Source organism: Canis lupus, chromosome 34 (assembly GCF_048164855.1).
Source record: "Canis lupus baileyi chromosome 34, mCanLup2.hap1, whole genome shotgun sequence".
In the NCBI taxonomy this organism is placed as follows: domain Eukaryota; kingdom Metazoa; phylum Chordata; class Mammalia; order Carnivora; family Canidae; genus Canis; species Canis lupus.
This window is the reverse complement of record NC_132871.1, coordinates 15,227,354-15,243,121: the sequence shown is the minus strand read 5'-3', so window position 1 is coordinate 15,243,121 and position 15,768 is coordinate 15,227,354. Positions and strand designations below refer to the sequence as shown.

General features: G+C 35.5%; 1 protein-coding gene across 4 annotated transcripts in view; it reads right to left on the bottom strand.

Annotated features, from left to right (window-relative positions):
• Nucleotides 1-15,768, bottom strand: part of TLK1 (tousled like kinase 1) — a 150,025-nt gene that overhangs the window by 90,271 nt on the left and 43,986 nt on the right. For 3 of the 4 annotated variants that reach the window (XM_072810868.1, XM_072810869.1, XM_072810867.1), the window contains one exon: nt 15,513-15,631. In XM_072810868.1, the coding sequence (XP_072666969.1) occupies nt 15,513-15,631 (119 nt within the window). Of the gene's footprint in view, nt 1-2,019; nt 2,077-15,512; nt 15,632-15,768 lie in introns of those variants that run through there. The other variant, XM_072810870.1, reaches the window with a different exon arrangement.

The following is a 15,768-nucleotide window of genomic DNA, read 5'->3' as shown; positions in this document are numbered from 1 at the left end:
CATGATCCTTGAGTACCAGGATCGGGTCCCACATTGGGCTCCACGCGGGTAGTCTGCATCACCCTCTGCCTATATCTCTGTCTGTGTTTCTCATGAATGAATGAATAAAATCTTTAAAAAATAAAAATAAAAAATATTATTTACTTGTTGGTAAAGATTAAATAAGAAGTACAAAGAAGAGAGTATAAAACATAATGGCCAAATGTATGCAAAGTTAATAAAATATTTTTTAATTTATTTTTTTTAATATTTTATTTATTTATTTATGACAGACACAGAGAGAGGGAGACAGAGAGGCAGAGACACAGGCAGAGGGAGAAGCAGGCTCCATGCATGGAGCCTGCCATGGGACTCGATCCCAGGTCTCCAGGATCACACCCCGGGCCAAAGGCAGCGCCAAACTGCTGAGCCACCAGGGTTGCCCAATAAAATATTTTTTAAAATACGGGATGGAAGTTTACTGAAAGCACAAGCAAAAAAAATTTTAACTTTAAAATTTTAATTTTAAAATTATCACATTGTACTGTCATTGTGACAGTACAACTATTGTTATTTTGAGACTGCTGTAAGATACGGAACGGAGCAAATAATTATGTAACTCTATCATGTGCTTTATGTCCTTAAGAACCACAACTCTTAGTATAGAAAGAAGATAGAGACATAACTAAAAACTCTGTTCTGATTTGATTTGGGAGTATCAATAGAGGTTCATAAAGGATTTTTGTCTTTTAAAACAAATAATAAAATATATAATAGAGATTCTATTCGAAGTAATAGAATATTTCATCATGCCAATATTCCCACAAAGAACTATATATTCTGGAAAAAATATAAAGAACAACTAGCAGTGCCTGTATGACATAGTGGGTTAAACATGTAACCCTTGGTTTCACCTTAGGTCATGGTCTCAGGGTTGTGAGACTGAGCTCCATGTCCAGCTCCATGCTCAGCAGAGTCTCTCTCTCTCTTCCCCTCTTATGCATGCACACACTCTCTCTAAAATAAATAAAACTTAAAAAAACACACCCAACTACCAGAAGGCACTTGAGAATATACCCCACAGATAGGAAACTATAGAATTCCTAAGAAAACAAAGTATCTCAAGATACAAGACTTATAAATAGGAGAAAGAGAAAATCTCTCAGAAAAATGACCTATCCATGTCATCCTACTGCAAAACCTATTGGTCAACAAGCCCTACCTACTCACACAAAGCTTCCCATAAGTTGTTCAGTGCCTAATGCATGTACATGAACAAAGCCCCATATCACCATACATCTGAGAAAATACAAACAAAACAAAGAAATCCATAAGAAATAAAAACCACCAAGGAGGCACCAAAAAACTGCACAGAAAAATAACAAACAGAACCATCACTAAATACCCTAATATCAGCAAACTATAAAAATGAAATATTTAGAGAACCACCACCAAAAAAAGGAAGAAGAAGAAAAAAAAACCTCCTGGAAAAAGAAAATATAATAGCTAAAAGAAAAAGAAAAAAATGGATAGATTCAAAGATAAACTTGAAATCTTCGCAGAAGGAGACCAAAAAGTTCAAGAGAAAAGAAAATTAGAGAATCAGAGGTCCTGGTTCAAATAATGAGGGAAGAAAGAAAAGAAAGAAAGGAAAGAAAGGAAAGGAAGGAAGAAAGAAAGAAAATAAATCCAGGAGCTGAAATTATCAAAGAAATAATTCAAGAAACTTTTCTAGAACTAGAAAGCAGGAGTTTCTGCATTGAAAGACACACGCTGGGATCCCTGGGTGGCGCAGCGGTTTGGCGCCTGCCTTTGGCCCAGGGCGCGATCCTGGAGACCCGGGATCGAATCCCACATCGGGCTCCCGGTGCATGGAGCCTGCTTCTCCCTCTGCATCTCTGCCTCTCTCTCTCCTCTCTGTGCATTCTCATGAATAAATAGATAAAATCTTTAAAAAAAAAAAAAAAAAGACGCTTTAAAAAAAAAATTCAAGTAAGTTAACATATAGTGTAGTACTGGTTTCAGGAGTAAAGGACATACTTTTGACCAAGTATACTGGTTCAAGAAGACCCACATCAAAGCACATTATAATAAAATATTTTAAATGCCAGAGATTAAAGAGAAGATCCTATAAAAGCTTTTAGGAAGAATAAACAGATTACTCACAAAGGATCAGGAATCAGAATGACATTGGAATGTTCAACAGTAACTTTGGAAGCAAGAAGGCAATGGAACAATACCTTTAAAATTCTAATAAAATGATTTCCAACCTAGAATTCTACATGCAGACAAATAACCAATGGGAGGAGAATATATAAGGTCTCAAATATGATACTCATTTACCTTTCCCTCAGGGAATAACCAGAGAATCTGTTCTTCCAAAGCAAAGGAATAAACCAAGAAAGAGCAAGAGATGGCATACAGGAAGCAGAACTGAAATACAGGACAGACACAAGAAGAATTCCCATGATAGTCAAGAGGGGAGATTCCAGGATGATAGGCATCCAGTAGAAGGAGAAGCAACTATCCCTAAATAAGAACAGAACAACAAAACTTCAGGAAGGATGTCTAAAGAAAATAGAAATAATATAAGAAAAACTTGTATTTGAAAATAATCAGAGATTGGTACCTCTGCTGGTAACTATGTAGATGCTTCCACTGAATACTAAAAAACTCGGGATCCCTGGGTGGCGCAGCGGTTTGGCGCCTGCCTTTGGCCCAGGACTCGATCCTGGAGACCCGGGATCGAATCCCACGTCGGGCTCCTGGTGCATGGAGCCTGCTTCTCCCTCTGCCTATGTCTCTGCCTCTCTCTCTCTCTCTCTGTGTGACTATCATAAATTAAAAAAAAAAGAGAGGAAGGAAATTTCAAAAAAGAGAAAAAGTAGTTCCATGGTCAAACAGATTTGAGAAAAAAAAATACTAAAAAACTAAAAACCATAAATCAACCATTAACTACAGGGAAAACAAAGTTGTACAAATGGATAAATGTAATCATGGAGTCTGTATACACATACACACGAATATGTATACGTGTGTATGTGTATATATTTATGTACATATATAATCATATAATATTACTTAGAAATACAAAGAAAACATAATAAAAACCTGTATGATAATAAGGATTACTTCTGTGAAGAATGAATATAGGGTTGGAAGAAGAGGACACAGTTCTGCTAATTTTCATTACAGGTGGTAGAATAAGTTGGCGTTTGCAGCTCTAACCATGGATTTGGGTCTTTTTATTCTCGATCTGTAGGAAATCTTTACATAATTCTGAATATGAATACTCTATGACTTGCCTTTTCATTCATACTATTTTTTGGTGTCATTTGAACATAATTACATTTATTAAACATTTGTGGCCCATTTATGAAATGTCATTATTCTCATTAAATCTCCATTGTTTTATCTTTCATATTTAGATCTGCAAGTTGTCTACTATTGATTTTTGTATTATGGTAAGAGGTGAGGGTCAAGAGTCATTTTCCCCCATCTAGGATATTCAACTGATCCATCATCTATTATAAAAGATTATCCCTTTCCCCACTGCACTGCAGTATTATTACCTTTATCATCTATCAAGTTATATATATAAATGGGTCTGTTGCTGAACTTCATTCTCTTCCATTGGCCTATTTTTCCCTTTCCTGTGCTAATTCCACACTGACTTAATTCTAATCCTTGGTATATACCTAAGAAAACTAAAAACATAAGTCTCTATAAAAACCTGTACCAATGTTGAAAGCAGTTATATCAGTGTGGATTCAAAGATTATTCACATTGAAAAACAGAAATGCAAACGTCCACCAACTGATGAATAAACAAAACCTGATACATCAATACAATGGAATATTAGTCATAAAAAGGAATAAAGTACTAATATATATTACAATATTCATGAATTATAAAAACACTATGCTAGGTGAAAAAAGACCCATACAAAATGGCACATATTGTATAATTCCATTTATAGAAATACTCAGAATAGGGGATCCCTGGGTGGCGCAGTGGTTTAGCGCCTGCCTTTGGCCCAGGGCGCGATCCTGGAGACCCGGGATCGAATCCCACATCGGGCTCTCGGTGCATGGAGCCTGCTTCTCCCTCTGCCTATGTCTCTGCCTCTCTCTCTCTCTCTCTGTGACTATCATAAATAAATAAAAATAAAAATAAATGTTTAAAAAAAAAAAAAAAAAGAAATACTCAGAATAGGCAGGTCCACCAAGACAGAAAGTAGACACAGAATGTCGTATTGTATGAATCCATTTTTTTTTATTTCATTTATTTGACAGAGAGAGAGTGTGCACAAGCAGGCAGAGTGGCAGGCAGAGGGAGAGGGAGAAGCAGATTCCTGGATGAGCAGTGAGTCTGAGGTGGGGCTAAGATCTCAGGACCCTGGGATCATGACCTGAACCAAAGCAAAGGCAAACACTTAACCAACTGAGCCACCAAGGAGGCTCCTGTATGAATCCATTTATATAAAATGTTCAGAAGAGGCAAATCCATAAGACAGATAACAGACTAATGGTTGCCAAGGCTAAATTGTAGGGTAGGAGAGCAGTGGAATGGGAAAATTGTTGCTAATGTGTATGGGGTTTCCCCCAAAACTTATACTTTTGTGTACAAAAAAGGAAATTATAAAAGGAAAGATTATAAAAGTTTCAAACTATTGAGGAGAAAGGTGCATAGAAGGGGAAAGAAAGTTTGATAAAACCTAGTACATAATCATTTATACACTCAGATATTTAGTTATGTACACATTTTGAAGCCTTCCAAAAACAGATTTTGGGAGGGGTGAGGGGCAACACACTCATGGGACATTTTTTTAAATATAAAAGCAACGCAGGCACATGGAAAAAAAATTCATTACAGAAATAATAAATTTCTCCCTCCCATACCAGTCCCAACATTCAGGGGCAACCATTTTTTAAAAAGCTATTTTTAATGAAATTTTTGAATAGGCAATACAAATAGACTGCTTCACTTTGTTTTTTATTATCTTTCTAGAGGCTATGGGTCTAACAAATGAATCATGAAGTCGGTTTCCTTCCTTCTTAGTCAAAAAAATAACATTATGCAGACTGTCCTGCACTGCTTTCTTTTCTCTTAATATAGGTTGGAATATTCCAAATCAACACAGAATAAATTCTTCATTCCTTTTTTCCTTTGCTAACTCCTTTCTTTCAAACAGGTGCAGAGTATTCTACTATATGTACTATATTTCAAAAAGCTCTTTTATTGACTCTGCCATGTAAGATTTAGTTCACTGGCACCACAGTTTCCCCTTCTTCTTGATATATTTATCTTTTTAATTTTAAATTCTTCAAAGAGTTACCTTACCCTTAAAAATACACGACTTTTAAATTCTTTAAACCATGTGTGATTCCTATGTAAAATAAGAAATCTTTACATTTAGCTCCTTTTCCCAACCTGACAGGTACACAATTAACTTGTACATTAGTACACTTTATAATATTTACCTTTACCTTTTACCTGTAATCCTACACCAGAGCTACAAACTCATACCACAAGGATCTGTGCAAGTAAACAGGTGAAGCAGGACTGAGGTAAAATAATAGAAGTATCGTATGATAGAATAAAAGTTTTCTCTCTCTTTCCAGTCAATTTCTGGATTAGCTGTGAACACTGAATTAGTGAATGCTGCTGAATCATTGCCACTCAGGGAAATACAAAGTTAGGGTCCTGCAAGCTTCATACCACATTTTTTGTTAACCAATTAATATATAACCTTGTTCTGTATAGAAGTGTGTTTCTATTTTAAGATGCCCTATTTAATATCTATTGTTGATTCATTCACACTGAATTTATAGCCAACAGCACTGTAACTCATGCATAAACAAAGCTCATAGAACACACATATTTTCTCTCTAAGGCACCTCATAACCTTCTTGTGCTCAGAACACTAGACAGCACCTTAGCACTACTACTCTTGGAGGCCATTTTAAACACAAAATTACCACCAAAAAAATCACAAGAAAGCGAAAAACATGGCACTAAGTTACTGTGAAAAGAACACGTGTTTAAACTATGAGAGCTGAAACACACAGGCAGAATGTTGCTTTGTTCAGCCTCGGGTGACTCAAGTTTTTCAACATTGCACACGCACAGGTCCTTGAATGACTAGCAAAAGTAATCAGAGAATTGATTTTGAGGTTACAAATAAATTTGAGCGAGTAGGTGAATCTGCAATTACAGAATCCTCAAATAAAGAGGACTGACTATTCTATGTGTATGTATATCGGTCAAATCAAGCCTATAGATTATATTGTACAAACTGCAAATCCTATATAGCCTGTTTTATATATAGTCAAAATTTAAAAGGATATTAAAATCCTTCACTATAATTGCATTTTAATAAATTCACCATGTATTTTTAGAACTGCTTGATCTATAAATGTTTATAATTATCATATCTTCCTTATGGATTATTAGTCCTTAAAAAGTATCTATCTTTGTACCACTCAGGCTTTTGTTTCTGAAGAATGTTTATCTGACATTCATTCATATGTTCAAAAATATTTATTGAGGGCCTCAGTACTATGCAGATGCTAGGTAGTACAGTAATGAAAAAAAAGGCAACGCTAAGGGCTCATGGAGTTTATATTGTACAAGAAAGGAAACAGACAATTAAAAAAACACATAAATATTTAGTATTAGTATTAGTAAGGAACCAGTAAGTACTTTTAAAGAAATTAAGTGGAGAAAGGGGTAAAGTGATATAACTATCTTCTTACATAGAGCGGACAGAGAAAACCTCTTTGAAGAGGTGACACTTGAGCAAACATCTGAAGTAAGCAAAAAGCATGTTTGAAGCAGTGACAAAACAATGTGGGTGTACTGGGACAGCTGTTAGTTGAATAGGGCAATTAGTTTAAAGCTAGATCAGAAGGTTTTGTTATGGCATGATGAAGACACTGATTGTATTTTTAATGTGATGGGAAATCTTTGGAAGGTTCTGAGTTAGGGGAGAAACTGATATCAAACTTATATTCAATTTTACTTTCTTCCTTGCGATTACCTGAAATATTTTCTTTCCAGTTATTTCCAGTCTTTGTCATTTTTTATATTTCTTGTCAACAGCCTAAAGATGGGTTCTCAATTGTTGTGATAATATATACTTAGCTTTATTCTTTCTATATTATATAATAGTAATTTAGAAGCTCTATTTATAGTATCTCTGTTGCCTGTGCTTAGTACTTTACTTTTAAGCAAACATAACATACATCATTACAGGTAAATCAATTTTTTACTCTATGCTCCTAGATGATTTTCATATCTTTCTCCCATTCTTCCTCTCCCAGAGCACCATCACTATCAGAAATTCAATCCTTGTGCTTTTAGTTCTACATTACAAACTCCAGATTTACCATTAGTAAAATTTGCTTATAACACTGCATTTCACAGATACATAACCACGAATTTAAATAAAACCATTATAACAGTCATTGCTCAACACTATCTTACATTCTGTAGCTTCATCTATATTTTTAAACTTAAATGAGTATTAAAAATACAAGCTTATCCAGAAAGAACCCTAAATCAACATTAATTCATCATCCAACATAAATACAGTTCATACTCAAATTTCCTGAGCTATCTCAAAAACATCCTTTATAACCATTTTTCTCCCAATTCAGGAGCAAATCAGGAATCACAGATTCAATCTGGCTATGAGTCTTTTGTCTCAACCAATCTAGAATAGTCCCTCTGCCTCCCTTTGTTTTTCATGGCACTGAACACTCTGAAGAAAGAGTTCAGGCCAATTGTCTGGCAAGATGCTGCAGGAGTATTTTCTTATGACTACATTCAAATCAAACATTTCCACCATGGGGGAAAAAAAAAAACCAACACTTCCACCATGAGAATTATAGGTGATCTGTATTCCTCTTGTTGCATCACCTAAGAAAGCACCTAACGTCAAACTGGGTCACTGCCAATAAAAACATTTGACCTTGCTTATTATGGTGGTAACAAACAAATCTCTCCATTTTAAATACCCATTTTCTCTTTTATAATAAGTAATTCATCTATAATGTGAAACTTTGAGACCTTAAAAATACAATGGTCTCAAAAACATTTTACTAAATGATTTTAATTTCCAGATGATTCTTGCCTTAATTAGTAATTATGCTGCAGAATACTGAATGTTAACTTTGATTCTATATTAGCTGACATTCTTCCAAGAGACTAACCACATAACAACAAGCATACCGAGATTGGTTCCTAAGTACTATTATCCACTAAAATCAAGCAGGGCTCGTGGAGAAAAATCTGTTCACATTCCTTGCAGAGACCACGATAATAGAGAAAAGATAATAGGGACTGTCTATACATGAGCACAAAAATTTACAAAAATGTTTACATCTTTTTTTTTTTAAGATTTTATTTATTTATTCATGAGAGACACAGAGACAGAGACAGAGAGGCAGAGACACTGGCAGAGGGAGAAGCAGGCTCCATGCAGGGAGCCCGATGCAGGACTCGATCCCGAGACTCCAGGATCACACCCTGAGCCGAAGGCAGACGCCCAACTGCTGAGCCACCTAGGCGTCCCTACATCTCTTAAATCTAAATAAAGAGAATGCAAGTATTCTTTGAACAATATTTTCAATTTTCTATAGGCATAATATTTTTTCAAAGTAAAAGTTGTTTGGGGGGGCAGTGGAGGAGAAATCCTGCAGCAATGTATAAATATATGAGTATAAAATATAATAAAATAAATACATAAATGAGTGTAGAAAGTATCATCATAATACTAAAAATAGAATATGTAACTTTAAAACACCAGGAAAAGGGGCAGCCCAGGTAGCTCAGCTGTTTAGCGCTGCCTTCAGCCCAGGGTGTGATCCTGGAAACCCGGGATCCAGTCCCACATCAGACTTCCTGCATGGAGCCTGCTTCTCCCTCTGCCTGTGTCTCTTCACACGCTTTCTCTCTCTCTCTCTGTCTCTCATGAATAAATAAAATCTTAAAAAAAAAATCATTGAATAATTATGACCCAATTGTGTTTAAAAAAAAAAAAAAAAAAACACCAGGAAAAACTCCCTTTGACCAATGGAAAGCAAGGGGGTAGAGGGGAATAAAAGTAAAGTGTAATTAGAAGCCATTAGACGATAGTAGAACCAAGTCAGAAAATAACAATAATTACAATAAATGTAATGGACTAGACCCACCATTTAAGAGGTAAAAATACTAATATTCTATCAAAATACACACATGGTCTACAAGAAATAAAATTAAAACAAAATGAGTAAAAATAAAAGAATTATATCCCTATATCTAAGATAAATATGAATGAAAAGAAAGCCGAAGAGAATAATCTTAAGATTTGAAAAAAAAAAAGTATTTAAGAAAAAAATAATTATGGTTATAAAAAGAAAAATGAGAAGATATATGTATATAAAAATACAGCCTCAAAATATATCAAGCAATTATTGATAAACTACAAGCTGAAATACATTAATAATCACAACTAATGATTTTTTAATTGAAGCACAGTTTACACACAGTGCCTGGACAACTCTATACATTATGCTATGGTCACACGTGTAGCTGCCATCTGTCACAATACAATGCTATTACAATATCACTGACAAAATTTCCTATACAGCTAAAGATTTTAACACACCACTCAGAAAACGGTCAAGCTACACAAGGAAATATTTAAAATCTGAACAAAAAAACTAAGACCTATTAAATATGAAATACTTATAATACAGGGCACATTTAAGAATTAATGTCATACAAACTATATTTTCAAAAGGTAATACAGTTAAGTTAGAAATCCATAAGAAAAGAATAGCTCAAAATATCCCCATTGATAACCCCTGTCTTAAAAAGGAAATAAAGGTGGGGTGCCTGGCTAGCTCAGTGAATGGAGCATGCAAGTCTTGATCTTAGAGTGTGAATTTGAGCCCCACATTGAGGACAGAGCATACATTTAAAAAAAAAAATGTGGAATAAGTATTGTAGTATGTAGTCTTTTGATCTGACTTATTTTAACTTAGCATAATGCATTTATCTGAGACACATTCATGCAAAAGTTAGTCTCTTACTTTTTATTGCTAAATAATATTCCATTGTAAATATGTATACCACACTTCTTTTTAATACATTTCTCTTAGATGAAGAATAGCTGAGTTGTTTCAATATTTTGAAAATTACAAATAAAGTTTTTCTTTCCCTTTAGATTTGACAGTTGTTTATGTGGAGTAAATTTCATTCGAAACAATAAAGAATATTTCCATTTCTGAAGGTCATGACATATAAAGAAAAAATATATATATATGAGGTGTAAGAAATAAAAGTGTCATTTTTGGAAGATAGTTATTGGATAGAGAACCTAGAGAATCAACAAACTGTTACAACCAAAAAAAAAAGGCCAACAGCAAGACTGCTATACACGAGATCAAACTATAAACAATTCATAGGTATGCAATAACCCAACTAGAAAATAAAAAATACTTCAGCCACAAAAACTTTAAAATATCCAGCAATTAGCCAAAAGAATTAATAAAAACTAGCCAAAAATTCTTTTTTTTTTTTTTAAGATTTTATTTATTTATGAGAGACACAGAGAGAGAGAGAGGGAGAGAGAGACAGAGACACAGGCAGAGGGAGAAGCAGGCTCCATGCAGCCTGATGTGGGACTCAATCCCAGGTCTCCAGGATCACACCCTGGGCTGAAGGTGGCACTAAACCACTAAGCCACAGAGGCTACCCCCACTAGCCAAAAATTCTTAAGATCTCTATAGGGAAAACTGAATAAATGGAGACACATTTCATGTATTTGGATGAGACAACCTCATCTCATAAAGATTTCATTACTCCCTCAATTAATCTATAAATGCAATGCATTCAAAGTAAGAGTTCTATTTGAATCTTTTAAGGAAAAAATAAACAACTGTTAATAGAATACCCAAATGCTAAAAGCAAATGATGCTCAAATTTTATATGATGGAATAAAGAACCATAAAAAAACTGAGTCAACCTTATAAAAGAAAATTAAAGAAGAAACTTGCTCTGCCATATAAAAAAGATACACAAAAGATGCCTGGGTGGCTCAGGTAACCGGTTAAGCATCGGCATTGGGTTCAGGTCACGGTGCCAGGGTACTGGGATCAAGCCCCGCATTGGGCTCCCTGCTCAGCAGGGAGCCTGCTTCACCCTCTGCCTACCTCTCACTCTGCCTGCTGTTCCCCTGCTTGTGTTCTCTCTGCCAAATAAATAAATAAAATCTTTAAAAAAAAAAAAGACACTAAAAACACAACTTTTTTTTTTTTTTAAATATGATAGTGGGACAAGAACACAGACCACTGGAATATAAGAAATTTCAGAAAGATCCATATATGTATATGGCAACTTAATATATGATAAACGTAACATCACCAATCAGTGGAAAAATATGGATGATTTAAGAAGCACTGTGGAGAGGGGCACCTGGGTGGCTCTGTCACAGTTAAGTGTCCAACTCTTGATTTTAGCTTAGGTCATGATCTCAGGGTTGTGAGATCATCCCTGGTATGGAGCTCCACACTCAGCAAGGAGTCTTCTTCCAAGATTATCTCTCTCTCTGCCCCCACTCCCCTCTCTCTAAAATGAATAATCTTTTTAAAAATGCCTTAAAAAAAAAAGCATGTTCTTCAGAAAAGTGTTTCACTAGATGAAGAAAAATAAAACTGGATCTCTAACTATACTAAAAGGTGAGGCCTAAAGTGTAAATATGACCGCAATCTATAAAATTAACAGGAAGAATTTATAGAGTATCTTTGTGGACTAGGGGTTGGGAAGGAGTATTTAACTCTTAGAATACCTCAGGGTCCACTGAACCCAATTTTAACATTTGAGCTTCTTTTTCAAATAGTTCTACCTATTTGTAAAGATAGATATTTGGCAGAGGGGCTGAGGGGGTGGCAATGCCTGGATGGCTCAGTCAGTTAAGAGTCTGACTCTTGATTTCAGCTCAGATCAAGATCTCAGGATTGTGAGATAGAGCCCCATGGAGGGCTTGCGCTGGGTGTAGACCTGCTTAACATTCTCTCTCTCTCTCTCTCTCCCGCTTCCCCCCATTCATGCACTCTCTCTCTCTCTAAAAGAAGATTGGTATTTGGGGACTTTTATTCCTTCTTAGAGGAATGAAAAAAAAAGAATAAAACATTTTTAATAGAATAAAATCCATTCTATCTTATAATTAATCACCAGACATCCAATGGACCCTTTCACAAAATTTTTTTAAGATTTATTCATTCATTCATTCATTCATTCATGATAGACATAGAGACAGAGAGAGGCAGAGACACAGGCAGAGGGAGAAGCAGGCTGCCTGCAGGGAGCCCGACGTGGGACTCGATCCCGGGACTCCAGGATTGCACCCTGGGCCAAAGGCAGGCACTAAACCGCTGAGCCACCCAGGGATCCCCTTCTTTCACAAATTTAAAATGCATTATGGATCTTATTGATATTATTTTTCCTATATTTTATTATTAAATCATCCTAGGAATTACATAATCATTACTCACCATTGTTTACCAATTACTCCCAACTATGCTAAAATAAACAAAAACCGGTACAAAAAAAAAATAGAATAATGATAATACAGGCAGAATAATGGCCCCCTATGACACTCACATTTTAATACCCAGAACCTGTGAATGTTACCTTCCAAGGCAAAAAAGATTTTGCACACGTAAGGGAAGAAGGACTTTGAATTGGGAGAATTATACCAGATTATCCAGACAGGCATGAGCCCCATCTAATCACTGAGTACTTAAAGTGAAGAACCTTACCAGATTCTGGTCAGAAGAAGATGTGACTTCCAAAGAACAGTAAGAGAGATGCATCAATGTGGCTTTGAAGATGGCAGAAGGAGACTACCAGCCAAAAAATTCAAGCAGCCTCTTGAAGTTAGAAAAGGGAAGGAAAAGGTCTCTCCTGCAAAGCCTCTAAGAAATCCAGTTTTGCATACAACTTGATTTTAACCCAATAGGACCAATGTCAGACTTCTGACCCTCAGAACCATAAAAAAATAAATGTCTGTTGTTTTAAGCAACTCTTTGGTAGTTTTTTATGGTAGAAATAGAAAAACAATGCAGATATAATGACCTAAAAGAGTGACACAACAGTGTCAAAGAAATGCATCATCTTTCAAGAATGTAGAAAAGACTGGAGACAGAGGCACCTGGGTGGCTCAGTCAGGTAAGTGTTCAACTCTTGACTTCAGATCAGTTCATGATCTCAGGGTCATTGAGATCAAGACCCATGACAGGATCCATGCTCACCAAGGAGTCTACTTGGGTTTCTCTCCCTCTGCCCCTCCCCATGCATGTGTGTGCATTATCTCTCAAATGAATAAATAAATCTTTTTTTTTAAATTTTTTTATTTTTATTTATTTATGATAGTCACACAGAGAGAGAGAGAGAGGCAGAGACACAGGCAGAGGGAGAAGCAGGCTCCATGCACCGGGAGCCCAACGTGGGATTTGATCCCGGGTCTCCAGGATCGCGCCCCGGGCCAAAGGCAGGCGCTAAACCGCTGCGCCACCCAGGGTTCCCCCAAATAAATAAATCTTTAAAAAGGAGATAACTTAAAAAAACAATACTAGAGACAGCCTTACAGACTGATTTTAGATTGCATAGATTCCAGATGAGAATTAAGAAATTTTCATTTTCCACTCAAGATGGTCAAGAGAAGAAAATGACAAGAGGAAGATGTTTTATAATTCTTAGACAAATCAGAAAATAAATACAAGGAAGTAACAACACTTTTAGACTCTAAAACTGATGGCAATGACTATATAAGTGAAATCTCAGAGTCGCTGAATGATACCATCCTAGATGAATTTTCTCAAATTCAAGAATCAATGAATTAGATAACATATTTGTAAGGAAAAAAAGGAAATGTGGTATTTTCATCAATTAGTCATTCAACTGAAGGACTTCATCATATAATATTCTTCTACAAGAATCTGGACTACTTCATGCTCAAAGGATACATGACAATAATCCTTTGTCTTTTATGATGCCTGTGCACCAAGATTTATATGATACAAAGAGAGTTTTATATGCTTAAATTCTGATTAAAATGTCTAATAAAGTTGTTTTTCGTTATGTCTTATTCCTTCTGCTATAAATTAGTATTAAAATAACTTAAAATATAAAAATAGCAAAAGGATGGGGTGCCCAAGTGGCAGAGTCGGTTAAATATCCAACTCTTGGTTTCAGTTTGGGTCATGATCTCAGGGTGGTGAGATCAAGCTCTGCACTCAGCATGGAAATCTGCTTGGATTTCTCTCTGCCCCTCCCCTGACATGCTCTCTTTTTCTAAAATAAATGAATATATCTTTTAAAAAATCATAAAAGGATCTATTTGACCCATATAGTTCACAGTGATGACTATTTTTTTAAGATTATATTTATTTATTCACGAGAGACACAGAGAGAGGCAGAGACATAGACAGAGGGAGAAGCAGGCTCCCTGTGGGGAACCCAATGTGGGACTTGATCCCAGGACCCCAGGATCATGACCCGAGCCAAAGGCAGACACTCAACCACTGAGCCACCCAGGCACCCAACTATTTTTCTTAGTATACCAAGAGCTATTCAAAACTTCAGAGTTACAGACTATGAAGTAAAAAAACCCGGGGTTTGATTACAGCAAAATTGAAGTGTCCTCCAGAATGATCCTATACAATCAATAATGGATACCACGAACAAAGCTGAAAAAGAAAACAATCTTGATAGAAATATAGGCAATCACTGGAACAATTTACAAGAGACTCCCAAAAAGCTAACAAGGACATGAAGAAATGCTCAAAATAATATAAGTAGAAATATATATGTATATTATTTTATACCTGCTAGATTATCAAAAATGAGGAATCCAGATGATGCCAAGTGTTTCTGAGATGTGGGGATACATTAATGATCATGCATTCTGTTGAAAGTGCAGATGAGTCCTGTGTAAGTGTTCTGTATAGCAATCTTCTACTACTCATATACCCTATCACCGAGCAATTCTGCTCTGGCATATATAACCTAAATAAATGCTCAAAGAGGTCCATAAGAGAAAAAGTACATGAAATTCACTACAGTTTGAGGTAATGGGGAGTTGAAGACAATCTGAGGTCTATCATTTGAAGGCATAATAGATACACTAAAATTTTATGCAGCAGTTATACAAATAGGAACATATACAGATAGGAACAAGGGTGACAGAGGCAAGAAAGAGACAAAGGACAGGAAAAGTAAAAATTATATAATGGGAGAAGAGCACTTTAATTCACTAAACTCAGTTTTACCCTGAAACCTATTACGCTGTATTATACTGCCCCTACTAAAGTATGTTATGCTATATTAAAAATCGGGTTTATAAATACCGATTTTTCCCCTATGTGTTATAAAAATTATAGTAATTAATAATTTATTAACCAATATGTGGGATTCTTTTAAAAAATATATTCTGGATCATTTAATACAAGGAAAAAGTGTCAAATAATTATAATTTTACTTACTTTTGCTCCAACACTGCAACTGCCTGTGCTCCCCGTACTCCCACTTGCAACTCCTGTAAATCTAGCTTCCAATAATTCTTGCCTTCTCGGATCCAGACTATGAAGCTCATCCATTGCACCTATTAAGAAAAACAACAACAACAAAAAAAAAGCATATATTCATATACAAACACAAAATACACAGATGTAGTTAGTTGTCAATATAAACTTAATGAATGCATTCCACAAACAGATGAGACTTTAAATTTTTTATCAT